The sequence below is a fragment of the Dromaius novaehollandiae genome, chromosome 13, assembly GCF_036370855.1.
Source record: "Dromaius novaehollandiae isolate bDroNov1 chromosome 13, bDroNov1.hap1, whole genome shotgun sequence".
In the NCBI taxonomy this organism is placed as follows: domain Eukaryota; kingdom Metazoa; phylum Chordata; class Aves; order Casuariiformes; family Dromaiidae; genus Dromaius; species Dromaius novaehollandiae.
In genome coordinates this window covers 4,378,581-4,390,642 of record NC_088110.1, presented here as the reverse complement: position 1 = coordinate 4,390,642, position 12,062 = coordinate 4,378,581, and the positions used below count along the sequence as shown (strand labels likewise).

Sequence of the window (12,062 nt, the reverse complement as noted above, 5' to 3'; positions counted from 1 at the left end):
CCTCTTGGCGTCCCTCCCAACGAGCCTCGCGCAGCTCCAGGAAAGGGGCACCGATTTGCTACCCCCGGCAGTGTGCTAACCCCGTCCGTTGGCTGTCCACGGGGTCTGCCGAGAAGCACGCACCCACGGCGGTGAGGGAAACCCCCCGGCTGAGTGCAGGACCGCTGGTGAATGGTGGTGCCCGTCGGGAGCTGGGGCCGGGCTGGGGTTGCGGCCCCGGCCCGTGCAGCGGGACTCGCCGGCTCCGGCGCTGCGGGGGCTCAGCCCGCCCAGGAGAGCGGCAGCGGCCGGCCGCCCGCTGCACAGCGCTGGTGGGGTCGGGCTGGACGTGTGCCGAGCTCACCCGAGCTGCGAAGGCGTTCGCGCCGCTTCTAGGGAAAATCCGAAGTGTATCCTGTGTCTGCCCTTTACCTTAAAATCTTTTCTCTCTCTTTTTTTCCTGCTGCCTTCCCTGCCTCGCTCCCCGCTCTTGCAGCAATGTGGACACGAAGGAGCTGTGCGGTGAGTACAGCCCTGCTCTCCGCGCAAAGCGGTTGTCGTGTGCCGCGGCTGTTTTCCGGGGGTGCATGAAAGCTGTCAAAAAGCAAAGTGAACTCCTGTCTCCATGGGATAAATGGTTTCTTAGGGTGTGCCAGAAGGAAAAACAAGTACATGTGCGAGTCTCGAATACTGCAGGAACTGGGGCTGGTTAGCGAGACGTGAGGCAGCTGAGGGCGTCCCTTAGGCTACGGAGCCTACGTCCTGCGCGCCCCGCGTGCCTGCTCTCCTGTTCAGCCGGGGAGCGGCGAAGCTTTGCTTCATCTTCCTGCAACGTAAGTGGGCTCAGAGCTTGAGCACAGCAACAGGATCCCGTTCAAGAGCAACGTGCAGTTTAATTTCTGGCAGCGTCACGTCTGCAAGCTCTGCGCTGCAGCTCGGTAGACCGGTAGCCCTGCATAATACCAGGACGGTGTTCAGCCCTAGGCAAACCTGCCTGTTTCGCAGCAGGCTGTCCAAAGTACACATAACCACTGGGGCACCTTCCCCAGCTCAGAGAAATGAAAGACTGAAAAGAGAATCTGTAGTAACACTTTGGCCCACGCCTCAGCCGGAAAGGGATTACTTCCCGCAGGCGTTTCTCGAGGGCTTTGTCTGCATCTCAAGCAACGCACGCGTGGGGCTTTGCCGCTCACTCGGGAACGTTCTTCTACAGATGCGCTGGTGTTAGGAGACATTTGCTCAGCTTTTCTGGGGAGATGGGGAGCTGTGTTGCCTTGCAAAGGCTTGGCCATCTCCTCTCCTTCCTCCTCTGAGATGGTGCAGAAGAGCATCTAAAGCAACCTTTGCAGGTGCTCAGCACTTACCTTCATCACTTCACCGCTAATTACAGCGTTCAAAGGTCTAGGTGTGAACAGATGAGACGGCAGGAAACACGGACCCTGGCAGCTGCCCTCCGCAGCACGGTGCTTGCTGGGGTGTCGCACAAAGCAGAAGGTAGTCGTTATTCTGGATACCTTTAACTCTGCACTTAAACAGTGAGAAAGTTGCATAGGGTTTCCTTACCCCTTCTGTAGTTAAATGACTCCTAATGGCTGTGCTGACACAAATTGCAGGGAAGAAGTCCCCATCTTGGTCTAGCTGCAACCAGTTCCTAATTTATTTGGAAGCAATTTAAGCCACTCATTCTTCAATTTAAGCTGATGCGGTTATGGCTTCCTGCAAGAGTTTGTCTGCTTTAATTTAGAAATATAGATTACTTTAAAATGCTGGCTGTTTGTTTTTATGTTGTTCATAGTTAGTTATTAGACCAGAAAATCCCAGAGGGGAAAAGCCCGAGCCCCAGGTAATGGAGAAGAGCTGAAGTGGGGTTTCATTTCCAGCAGGTGCTCAAACACGTGTTTGCAAGCCCGGCTGTCACTTAGCAAGGCGCAAACGGGAAGAGAAAGCTTTAATTCTGGCCCAGCATTCAGTGGGTGGAAGAATAACATCATTTTTTCATAAATCCCTAAGCCACCAAAGTGAGATAAAATTGTAGGGAAAAATACTGCCTTTTTTTATTGGATCAACAGGCAAGTTTTTGAGCACGCAGACCTCTTCAAGCCTGCAGCAAAAGCAGCAAAATTTCGCCTAGTTGCCCCATTCATTGTCATTTTGGTACGTGAGAAACTAAGCCTTTATTAAAATCCTTTTGGTCTGCTGACGATCTGGTGGGCTTTTGCCAATTACTCCTTTCTTATTTAATTAGGCCTTTCTTGTCTGCTGACCCGAGAAACCCAAAAAACCAGACTGACCTGCAGATTTTGCCAGGGAAATATGGGATAGTAGTATCACTGTTTAACAACACTCTTCTTTTTTCATTGGTCTGATAAAAACAGACAGTTAAACGCCTGTCATCCGGAGCGATCTCACGTTAGTTCTGGAAATAGAGACTGTGCAAAACTGAGTTACCAGGAGAGCGGGAGATAAACCCACCAGCTCGTGGTGTGAAACGGGAGGGTGATCGGTCGGCTTGAGATCCTGGGTAGATCATTTATCTGCTGAATACCTGCTGTTGCCAGCAATGTGCTTTCTTTTTTCCTTGCCACTCTTCTAAGAACTGTTTTAAATATAAAACCTCATCTTGGCAAAATGGAAACTGTAGTCTTTCTCTTGGAAATGGTTGCAAGTTGTAGCACGTTGAGAGCATCTGAAAATGGATTCCTTGGACTCCGCAGCTTATGAGAGAAATTTAGTATGAATTAATCGTTATCTGGTAGCATCCTGTAAAACTCTGTTTTTTCCAACAGTCACTGTTAGAAAGAAACATTTCTGCATTGTAAAGATAGCAGTTTGTTGGGCTCATAGCAGCAGGCATCCTTATTTAATTGTTTGGGAAATAATACTGATGTGTTAAAATGGGAGAGGATGACACGTGGGCCTGGCTGTCCCTGGCTCACCCTGTGGGAGGACGAGAAACCGCGCCAGAGCCGGGGCTTCCTCCAAAGGCGCGTTCCAAACTCAGTGCCCATGGCCATGTCTTTCCTCCAGCTTTCTACCAGCGCACGCGTTTGTGCGGCCACGGAGGGCGTGGGATCAAGGCAGCCATGTGGCTGACAGTAGTCTGCCGAAGAGATGACCGGAGTACTGAGCGACAGCTTTGCTACGGAGAGATGAGCGGGGAACCCACCTCCTCCACACGCAGAACCCGTGGGCATCCATCCGTTCATCTTGACGTATCCATGGGAGCCATAAGCAGAACCATCTAGGGTAGAAAGCGCCAATCTCAGACGTTCACAGGGATAAATAAGGCTAAAACTGTAGAGCTGCATAGCTACAAAAAGTAGCAAAAGTCAGTGCTGTTCTCCTCCCAAATGCTCGCTCTCCTCGCGCTCGCAAGACTGTTGGTCATCGTCAAGAGCCGTGCTCTGCCAAGAGAAGCTCATTTCTCCCGAAATGTGTGGGCCCTAGCTTTTTATTTTAGGACTTGGAAAAATGGATTTCCTTTACTTTTAAAAAATGTACAGTGGTTTGGTTTTCTTTCCTAGGAAAAGTAATAATAATAATAACAGCAAAAGTAAACATGCTGCTCTGAGAATAGGCTGTTTGGCTTGCAGCGGTACAGCAAGCAGCTGCTGTCAATCATGTCGTGACAGTCCAGTTTCTGCCAACGTCTACTTTCCCTTGGATATGTTCTAAGGCCATAAATAGATATAGGCCTAATTAAGCCAGGAGAACCCAATTAGTGTCTAATTGTCTCCTGGAATTTATTTCTTATTGAATTCCATAGCAACATCACTTCAAAATGAATCTTCACTTTTTTAATGTTAAAGGAAAGCACTAGTAGCTTTTCGGGAACGGCTGTTAACCGTAGTTTGTGTCAGTCACATAGCAGCTGGTTAGCTTTGTGTCTACACTGCAAACTTAGCGCATGTGTTGCTGCCAAACTTAACGTCTCACTATTTCCATTGTAAACATCTAATTTCAGGACTCCGTAGCTCCTGCACAAAATTGTGCCAGGGCTAAAGTGTGTCCTAGAGCCATCGGTTGTGTGTGAGCCCACTGATTTTGGCAATATTTTGCATCAGTGCAGAATAGTTGGGATTACTTGGCATGAATCGTCCCCTCTTGTCGGAAGCATGTTGGTGGCACAGCAAAAGCCAAAGGCAGGCGGAGAGCTGGAGAGACGCCAGACCACATCTCACTAATCCATGCCTGTACTGTACAGATCCCTAGTTTCTTCAATATGGGATCCTCTAGGGAAGAAACACATTTCCCAAACCTAAAATATATGTATAAATATATATATATATGTATAAAAGAATTTCAGGAACCATTTTGTGTTCATCAGATTCTAGATTTTTTTTTACCATATTGTGATCCTCAGCATTTTGCAACTACTGCCTTTCATCTTGCGTTGTCACACCTCACAGGGTGGGAAAGAAACCTCAGACTCCTTCTGTGGGAAGGATATGTGCTTTTGGGCACTGCTCGCAGCTCTGTTTTCTTCCTTTTGAGGTGTATTTTGCTCTCTAAAGCCTGTGCAAGCCGCGATTCTGTGCTGAGGTTCAGATGTGATGGGAATGCAGGGAAGGATGCAAGGCCGGAATCTCAGCTCGTGTAAATTGGTGTGGATGTGGTTCATATACCGATGCTTTGAGTGTTGGCAGTAGGAGAGAAAGAGCTGAGATATGGTCAAATGTGGAAGCGGGCATGGAAATAAAGTGCCCGTTGTTTTCAATGGAAAGTACTGTGCCTTCTCTCTCTTTTTTACAATGGTCACAGATTTCACAGCAGTCACCTCCTTTCCCACCTCTCGCAGCCAAGTTGTGACTCTGACTCAGGTTATGGAGTATAAAAACGTAATTGAAATCACCTTCCAAATTTTTTCCTTCCACCAAAACAGACCTTGCTGTGTTGCATAGCCTCGAAACATTCAGCTACATAAACGCTGCCTGTCCTGTCCCTCTTGGTTTCCCCAGACTATTTTGCTGATCATATGGGAGACTATGAAGACGTCTTGGCCTCACTGGAGACGCTGAACCTCTCCATCCTGAAGGCGATGGACTATACCAAACGGGTGAGTCCTCCTTGCTTACCCAGCCTTGTGCTCCCTGGCCACAAACAGGGGGAGGAGCAGCATTTTCCACATGAAGATGCGTACGAGATGATGAGCTTGGCGAGAAGGGTGAGCTTTTGAGAAGGCCTTGCAAGCATGCCTCTCTGACTGCGAAGGTGTGTGAATTCTCTGGAAGGTGGCAGCTTGCCCGATAGCACCTCCGCAGCGTGATTCTCCGTGGTGGCTGTGGGATGGTGCGTTTCAGTGTCTGCTGGTGGATTTGTTCCTTCTGCTCCACTCAAGTGTGTCATGTTACTGTGGGCCACTTAGGTAGTGCAGCAACTGCATGCTCGGTAAGGAAGGTTACATGCAATACCACAGCGGTGATGCAAATATGGTATTAACAGAGCAAGTAAGTCAGGTCTCCATCTTATTTAGCACAGTTGTCTCCTCTTGCCCTTGCATTTGGGTGTAAGTGGATCATTGGGGTAACGTGAAGACAGTGGATGTTTTGTTAACAGCAGACCAATTTTGAAAATCTTTGGCCAGCTTGTGAAATCAAGGTGCAAATTGCATGGGAGTGGTGGCACAGAGGTTTCGTGGCAGAGCACTGTATGTTGTCACGTGCCGTGGGCTGCGTTCTGTGTTGCTGAAGTAATAAAATGCTGCAGTTGTCCTCAGACGATAAGGCATGCAGATCTCTTGGGTGGGCTTTTGAATGCATAAATTCTTGTTAGCTTCTTTGGAAGTACTTTTGGAAACGTTATCTTTTAAAGCTGCCATTAAATACAGCTTCTGTGTTAGAAGTCATGCTGAGTTCCAGAAATATGGCCATTAAAGGTCGCAGTTGATGTATTAGAAAATAGAGGGTTATGTGTTTGAAGGACTGGGGCAGGGGGATATGGACTATTTCTACATGCAGGCACCAAAAGAGACTCATAATGATGTATTTTACACGTGCAGTGGGCCCCCAACTTCTTCATAAACAAGCCAGCATGTATCTTAATGAAACTGCTAATAATAGAGTATTAAAAAGTGGCACTGATCCAAAAGCATACTGAAATTTAATTACGAATATCTGGAGGATCTGAGCTGATCTACCAGATAAGCATCCCCACTGAGCAGTGAATGCTTTATTTGATATCTTACCATGAGGAGTAAAGTATTTATAAAGCTAGTGTTCCTTTTAAACCATTTTCCTATTCTTTCCATATCATTTAATAAAGTAGCTGGACATTACCAGTCATATTAATTATCTCAGAAATATATTAGTTCTTCTACTACTTCTACCTTTAACCATATTTGCATCATGCATTTGTGCCACTGTGAGAGAAAAGTAGTCTTCCCTTTCACTGATGAGTAGTAATTTGGTATACTGAAAACTGAGCAAAGTAAGGAGGTTTTGCTTTTTGCAAGGTTCTTTAAGCACTCCAAATTCAATTCCAGTCCTCCTCTGAGCAGTCCAAATTGAAATGTTCCTTCCATTTATCTTTGGAAGTAAAGGAGAACTCAAATTACTTCGCATTACAGATGTGGTAGAAGTAAAGGAGAACTCAAATTACTTCGCATTACAGATGTGGTAATGATAAGTTTTAGGAGTTAGAATGGGAAACAGCAATTTTTTCTCTCCTCCAGTTACTACGTCAAGATCCTGATTTTATAAGTTTATTTAAAACTATTCTTTTTAATATTTGTGAGGAGGGCAGCATGATGGAAAGCAAACATACATATTCAACATGTTAATGTTTTGCCATGCTGAACTGAAGGCATAAATCTTTGGCCAAGCCCTAATCTGTCTGAAATGTTTGTGAATTTTTTTCACACTTTGAGAAGGCAAAAAAAATCAGTAAAACTTTAATAGTTTTTCTTTTTTCTGGTTAGGTGCTAACTCTGTGCATGCCTCATATATATTTACTATTAGGAAATTTTCTGGCAGTTGGATTTGCAAGCTACATATCTTAAATACATGTTAATGTGCTAATGTAAATCTCAGTAATTCACTTGAACTGTCTATTCATAAGCCTACTACCATTGCTTCTGAATTCATGTTTAATATAGATGACTATTTCCTCCTAGCATTTTACAAGATGAGGATGGTTTATTCCCTCTTTATAAATCAGGAATCAGAGCATACAGGGACTAACTTGCATAAGAAATCTGTGGCAGAACCAGGATGTTTATTCATGATCCTAGTCTTCTACCTTAATGATTAGATCTTTCTCTCTCCTTGAAGCTAACCAGTAATTTGCAGTAGGATTCATCTGCCTTGACTGAGATGTCTAAAAATGTCTAGGTTAGCTGTCTGAATCTGAGCTAGTCACCTTTGTCATCCTCTCGTAGTTCAGCGGAGAGAAATAGGAGATCCAGGGCATCATTCGTTTGGGCTGTGACCTGCTTTAGGATGAAATGAATGAATCCTTGGAGGCATTTTCCTTCTGTGGCTCTAAAGGATCACAGGACTATTAAGGTCAAACGTAGACATCTTGCTTCTAGATGTCTAAAGCCAGGTGAGGCGAGTCCCATCCCCGCATCTCCTCATTACACTTATTTAATCAGACTCTTTGATATGCTTCTCCTCACCATGTGGCAGACTTTTGGCAAGCAAGCAAACGTAGCAAGAATTCTTCACAGAAAGGATCTGGCAAATAAGTATTTCATGAAAAACATCGGCTCCCTGCTGTGATTTGTGAACAAACTGGTACAAACCTCATCAATGAATTATTCAAAAATAGTCTCTTTGTTCAAGTGAAAAAAGTGGAGGAAGAAAAAACCCATGGAAAATAAGCTGTCTTAGGTGTTAGAGAAACTCATCTTCAGTGATTAGGTATGGCAGACTTCCAGACAGCATCAGAAGCTTTTCCAGAGTGCAAACCATTAATACTTTTAATTTTTTAAGATCCAAGATTTTTTATGATGCATTTTCCCTAAAAAAAAATGCATTCGCTTACTAGACTTTCCAGTTTTAGTGCCAGAATTGCCAAAATGGAGGGTTGTAAGAAAGCTTCTCGCCATGGAAATTCATGAAATGATATGGCTGAGGTCCGCTCACCAATTTCCAGTTGATGTTTTCCCATTCCTCTCTTCAGCTCCCAGTGCAGGTTATTCGTAGTGCTGGGGGGAGCCACACTGGTCCAGCTCATTTCCTTTTGGAGAATCTCTAAGCAAGGTATCCAAAGCATTATCATCTGCTACTGGTTTAGCAATCCTGGATCTCGCTTCAGCAATTGAGGCTCACGTGTCTAGAGCTGCTTGCCTATGGGATAGTCAAGACCAAAATTCTGCGGATTTTTGAAGTGTGGGCCAGGCTTTTGCAAACCACTGTGACCTGGCTTGGCCATCAGTCCGGGTGCTAGGTTTCAGAAAGCAACTGTGCAATTCTAGAAGTCCTTAGAAACTGTCCCCTCCTCTTTCCCCCATTTGTTAGGGAATCACTGCTGATCATCAGAAAGACCAAAAACCCTGTCCTGATGAACAGTTTTGTCTGCATGGATTCCCTGGCTGCTTCCTCTTTCTCTCCCAAGAAAACTCTCCTGGTGAAAAGGCCTGGAGATAAATTTTTGTGTTTTCAGTGGTCTGTTATGACCAATTTACTTAGAAGGGAATTTAATTACATTGGAATACTCTGAAGGCAGGTTTCTCTCTGAACAAGGTTTTCAAATTGAGCCTGCATCTGTCTGTACGCTTGTTACCCATTGACTACATGTCCAGAAAGGGTGCGAGTCCTGCCATAAAATTAATAGTATGAGGAAGGAGCTGCAGAGAAGATCGATTGGCTCATCTAGGACATGTCCTGGTGAACTAAGATTATTCCTTACAACCGTATTTCCTTGCGCTTGACCTGGGTGTTTTCAAACACCTCGTGCAGAATTGCTTCCCTCGCTCCAGCTAATCACGTCTCCTTGCCAACAGATTCTTCACTCCCTTCAGTTACTGTTGTTTAATACCCTCTTGGGCTACTGCACAGAAATACTCTTACCCAAGACCGTTGTGCGTGCAAGCCCCCCTCTGCACGGGAAAAGAGAGCTGATTCGAGCTCACTGGGGAGACCTTCAGGGAGACCTGCAGGACAGCCTGGGGTGCCAGGGAACGAGCCTTTACTGTGCGTAAGGCAAGAAGGGGGCTAGGTCAGATGACTGTTCCCACTGTGTCGCAGACTAAGACTAGGAATGAGAGGGTTACTGTAGACCAGCTGCCATGCGGTAGCCTGCAGAGGTGTCCCAGGCCCCAGACAGATGGTCCAGGCTCTGCCCTGGAAGCCCCTGGTGAGCTGCGGTCCCTTGAAAGCTGGCTGCTCATGCCCCGCTGCCTTGTCTCCTTTGTAAGGCAAAGAAACTGTACAAAGATACAGATGGAAGTTGCATTTTAAAGGAACAGATGGCATCAAAGTGTTCCCTTGACTTTCCCTGATTTCCCTTGACTTTCATCCGTACCCAGTACTGCTGCTCCATGTAAGCATCGCTGCATTTATTTCACTGCTGAGGGGGAAAGGTGCTCACTGCAGTCTCGAGTGGTGAGCGGTGCTGCAATAAAGTTAGAAACCCGCACTGAGATGGTACGAGCGTTAGTGTCTTTATATCCTCATAGAGCTAGTGCCTTAGTGAGCTGAGGGAAAGCGCTGGATTTTCTCCTTCAGTTGAGATATGCAGCTCATCGGGACTAACGTGGCGGTGCGTGTGTCTGTTCTGTAGGAGGCTACAGTCGCAGGTGTTACTTATTACTTTTCCTCCAAGTCAGCAGAGCGATTTCCCAAGGAGTTTGCATCCCTTGCCCTTCCTCTCACTTTGCAATATTAAGTTGCAGTAAGTTACAACAATTAGAAGTTGTGCACCTTTAAAATAGAACTGGTAGGGGATGCGGGCACTTTGCGCACGTAGATGATGCTCTGCAGCATCCCATGGCCGGGGCTGGAGGTAATGCGGGGCTGGAGGTAATGCGGGGACGGAGCCACGGCCTGAGGTGCTCCCCTTGTGAGAAAGGCCAGCGCTGGCTCCGGCGGGTCCTGAACGGGTCCCTGCCACGCAGATCTCCATGCTCTGTCGCCTCTGCATGTAATGCTGTAACCAGGGACCCCTTGCTGATGCCAGGATTTTTAGGAGATACGTACATGCAAATACATTTTTAGAAACACTGAATTGGGGAAAAGACTACCAGAACTAGCAGGTTTTGGTAGGAGCTGTGTGCGTTTTTGTAGCCTTCACTACCCAAGCATGTTGCCATTTCTCTGCAGTTTCTCACCTCTGGAGAAAAAAATGCGGCTGCTTTCCTCAGACAAATAAAAGGCAGGGCTCGTCCAACATGTAGGCCGCTGCGGGCCAACCCTGCAACGTGCTGGGGGCTGCCCGAAGACACGGGGCGCTGCGACTCGCAGGCAGGGCTGAGGGCAGTCCGCTGCCGTCGCCATGAAAATAAACCTCCCCAAACTGCAGCCTGTTGTTTCCTGATACTTCAGATGTCATGCTGGCTCCCCCGAGAGAGAGCCTTTTATTTGCCGGGTCGGGACGGACGTCTGTGGTTGCCCTTCGAACGTGCTTTCCGGGGGCAGCGGCGGCACGCTCGCACACGCCGTCGGGAAGCGACTGCGCGTGAGGAGAAGCTTCACAAGCGCCCCAGAGACAGGAGGGCAGTTCTGCGAGTTGTCACTCCGAGATGAAACAGTAGACAGCTTTTCTTGCAGTAGTAACAACTAATGAGCCATATGTCGTCATGAGGGTTTTTATAGCCTGTTTATACAGGCGTATACAGCAACACAGGGGAAACAAGGATCCATTTGGGGCGCAAGCTCGTCTGTCAAGTCTCGGCCGCTCTGCTGTGGGCCCTGAGCTCCAGGAAAGCAGTGGACATTTCAGGGGCAGAGAGACTCCATGTCCTCCCTTGGTAATTGCTTTTTAATTGAGCCTTTAATTCTTCATTTCTCCTTTCCCTCCTGCCTCCCTGCTGTTAATTAGAGATGGCCTCAAGCTGCAAAATGCAGCTACCACATTCAGTCAGCCCAGAAGATACGCAGGGAGCAGGAGCTGGGAGTTGTCTGGCGCCGGGTAAATATGGGGGTTGGTTCCGAATTTGCGAGAGATGCTGAATTTGGGGAGCTGGACTGTGCTCCTGGCACGGTACCAGCCCAGAGGTCGGCTGCCCGGCATTAAGCCTCCTGGAAGTTGTCCCGTTGTGTCCGTCAGTCCCCAGAGGCAGCTGCTGGGTCCCACGCGAACAGCAGCCCCTGGCCGGTTTGCTTCCCCGGTTGGCTAAGCTGCTCTTGGAGGCTCTCCTCGCCCTGCCCTTTCGGCCCGATGCCCCCGAGCTGTGCTGCGAACCAGGCATCCCATCAGGCTGGGCTGGTGTCCCCGCGGCAAGACAGACGCCTGCGCTGCCTACGGGGTACAGACGACTGCGTCAACCTCTGCGGTCAGGTTTTGCGCGACGAGAGGATGAGAGAGGTTGTATCTCGAGCAGGGTGTATAGGGAAGCGATTGCAATTCGCAGCCGGCAGTCATCAAAACCTGGCTGCAAGTGCTAAATGCTTTCTGCAGAGTCTGTGGGCCTATAAATAACAGGTGAAAACCTGGGATAAGCAGGGTACGCGCTGGCCACTGAGCTGCCTAGAGACAGCCTCTCAGCCGGCTGAAGGAAGGACAGCTTGTGTGTTAAAGTGTTGTCAAGTCTTGGCAGTAAACGCTGGCTAGAGGAGCTGCCTCACGTCCTTGCTGAGGCCCTGGTGTGCTTTCAGGCACAGCCGTCACATCGCTGCTCAGTAACCGGTCCTGCTTACCACAGGCCTGAGGTGTCCACAGTGAAAAGTACTTTCCTGCAGCCTTCCGCTGGAACATCCTTATAGCTTTAATCATATCTAATATCATTTTAATTACAAATGTGTTTTTATAGAAACATGCAAGTCTGATGTGATTTTTTAACAGATTTGCCCTGATTTTTTAAGGGTTCCTGTCCTGGAAGCTTGCAGCCAAATCCCTGCCTGCAGCAGAGGCGGGTGGGCAGTCACGCCAGGCACGCTGCTCGCGTGCGAGCGCACGAATGCGCCCAGCTCCACGGCTGCGTT

At 47.7% G+C, this 12,062-nt stretch overlaps 1 protein-coding gene across 6 annotated transcripts in view; it reads left to right on the top strand.

The window, feature by feature from the left end:
• The window catches only part of NECAB2 (N-terminal EF-hand calcium binding protein 2), a 119,371-nt gene that overhangs the window by 70,396 nt on the left and 36,913 nt on the right, over nt 1–12,062 (top strand). For 3 of the 6 annotated variants that reach the window (XM_026102109.2, XM_026102110.2, XM_064519478.1), the window contains 2 exons: nt 476–501; nt 4,938–5,035. In XM_026102109.2, the coding sequence (XP_025957894.2) occupies nt 476–501; nt 4,938–5,035 (124 nt within the window). The remainder of the gene's footprint in view (nt 1–475; nt 502–4,937; nt 5,036–12,062) is intronic. The other 3 variants (XM_064519479.1, XM_064519480.1, XM_064519477.1) reach the window with 1 other exon arrangement.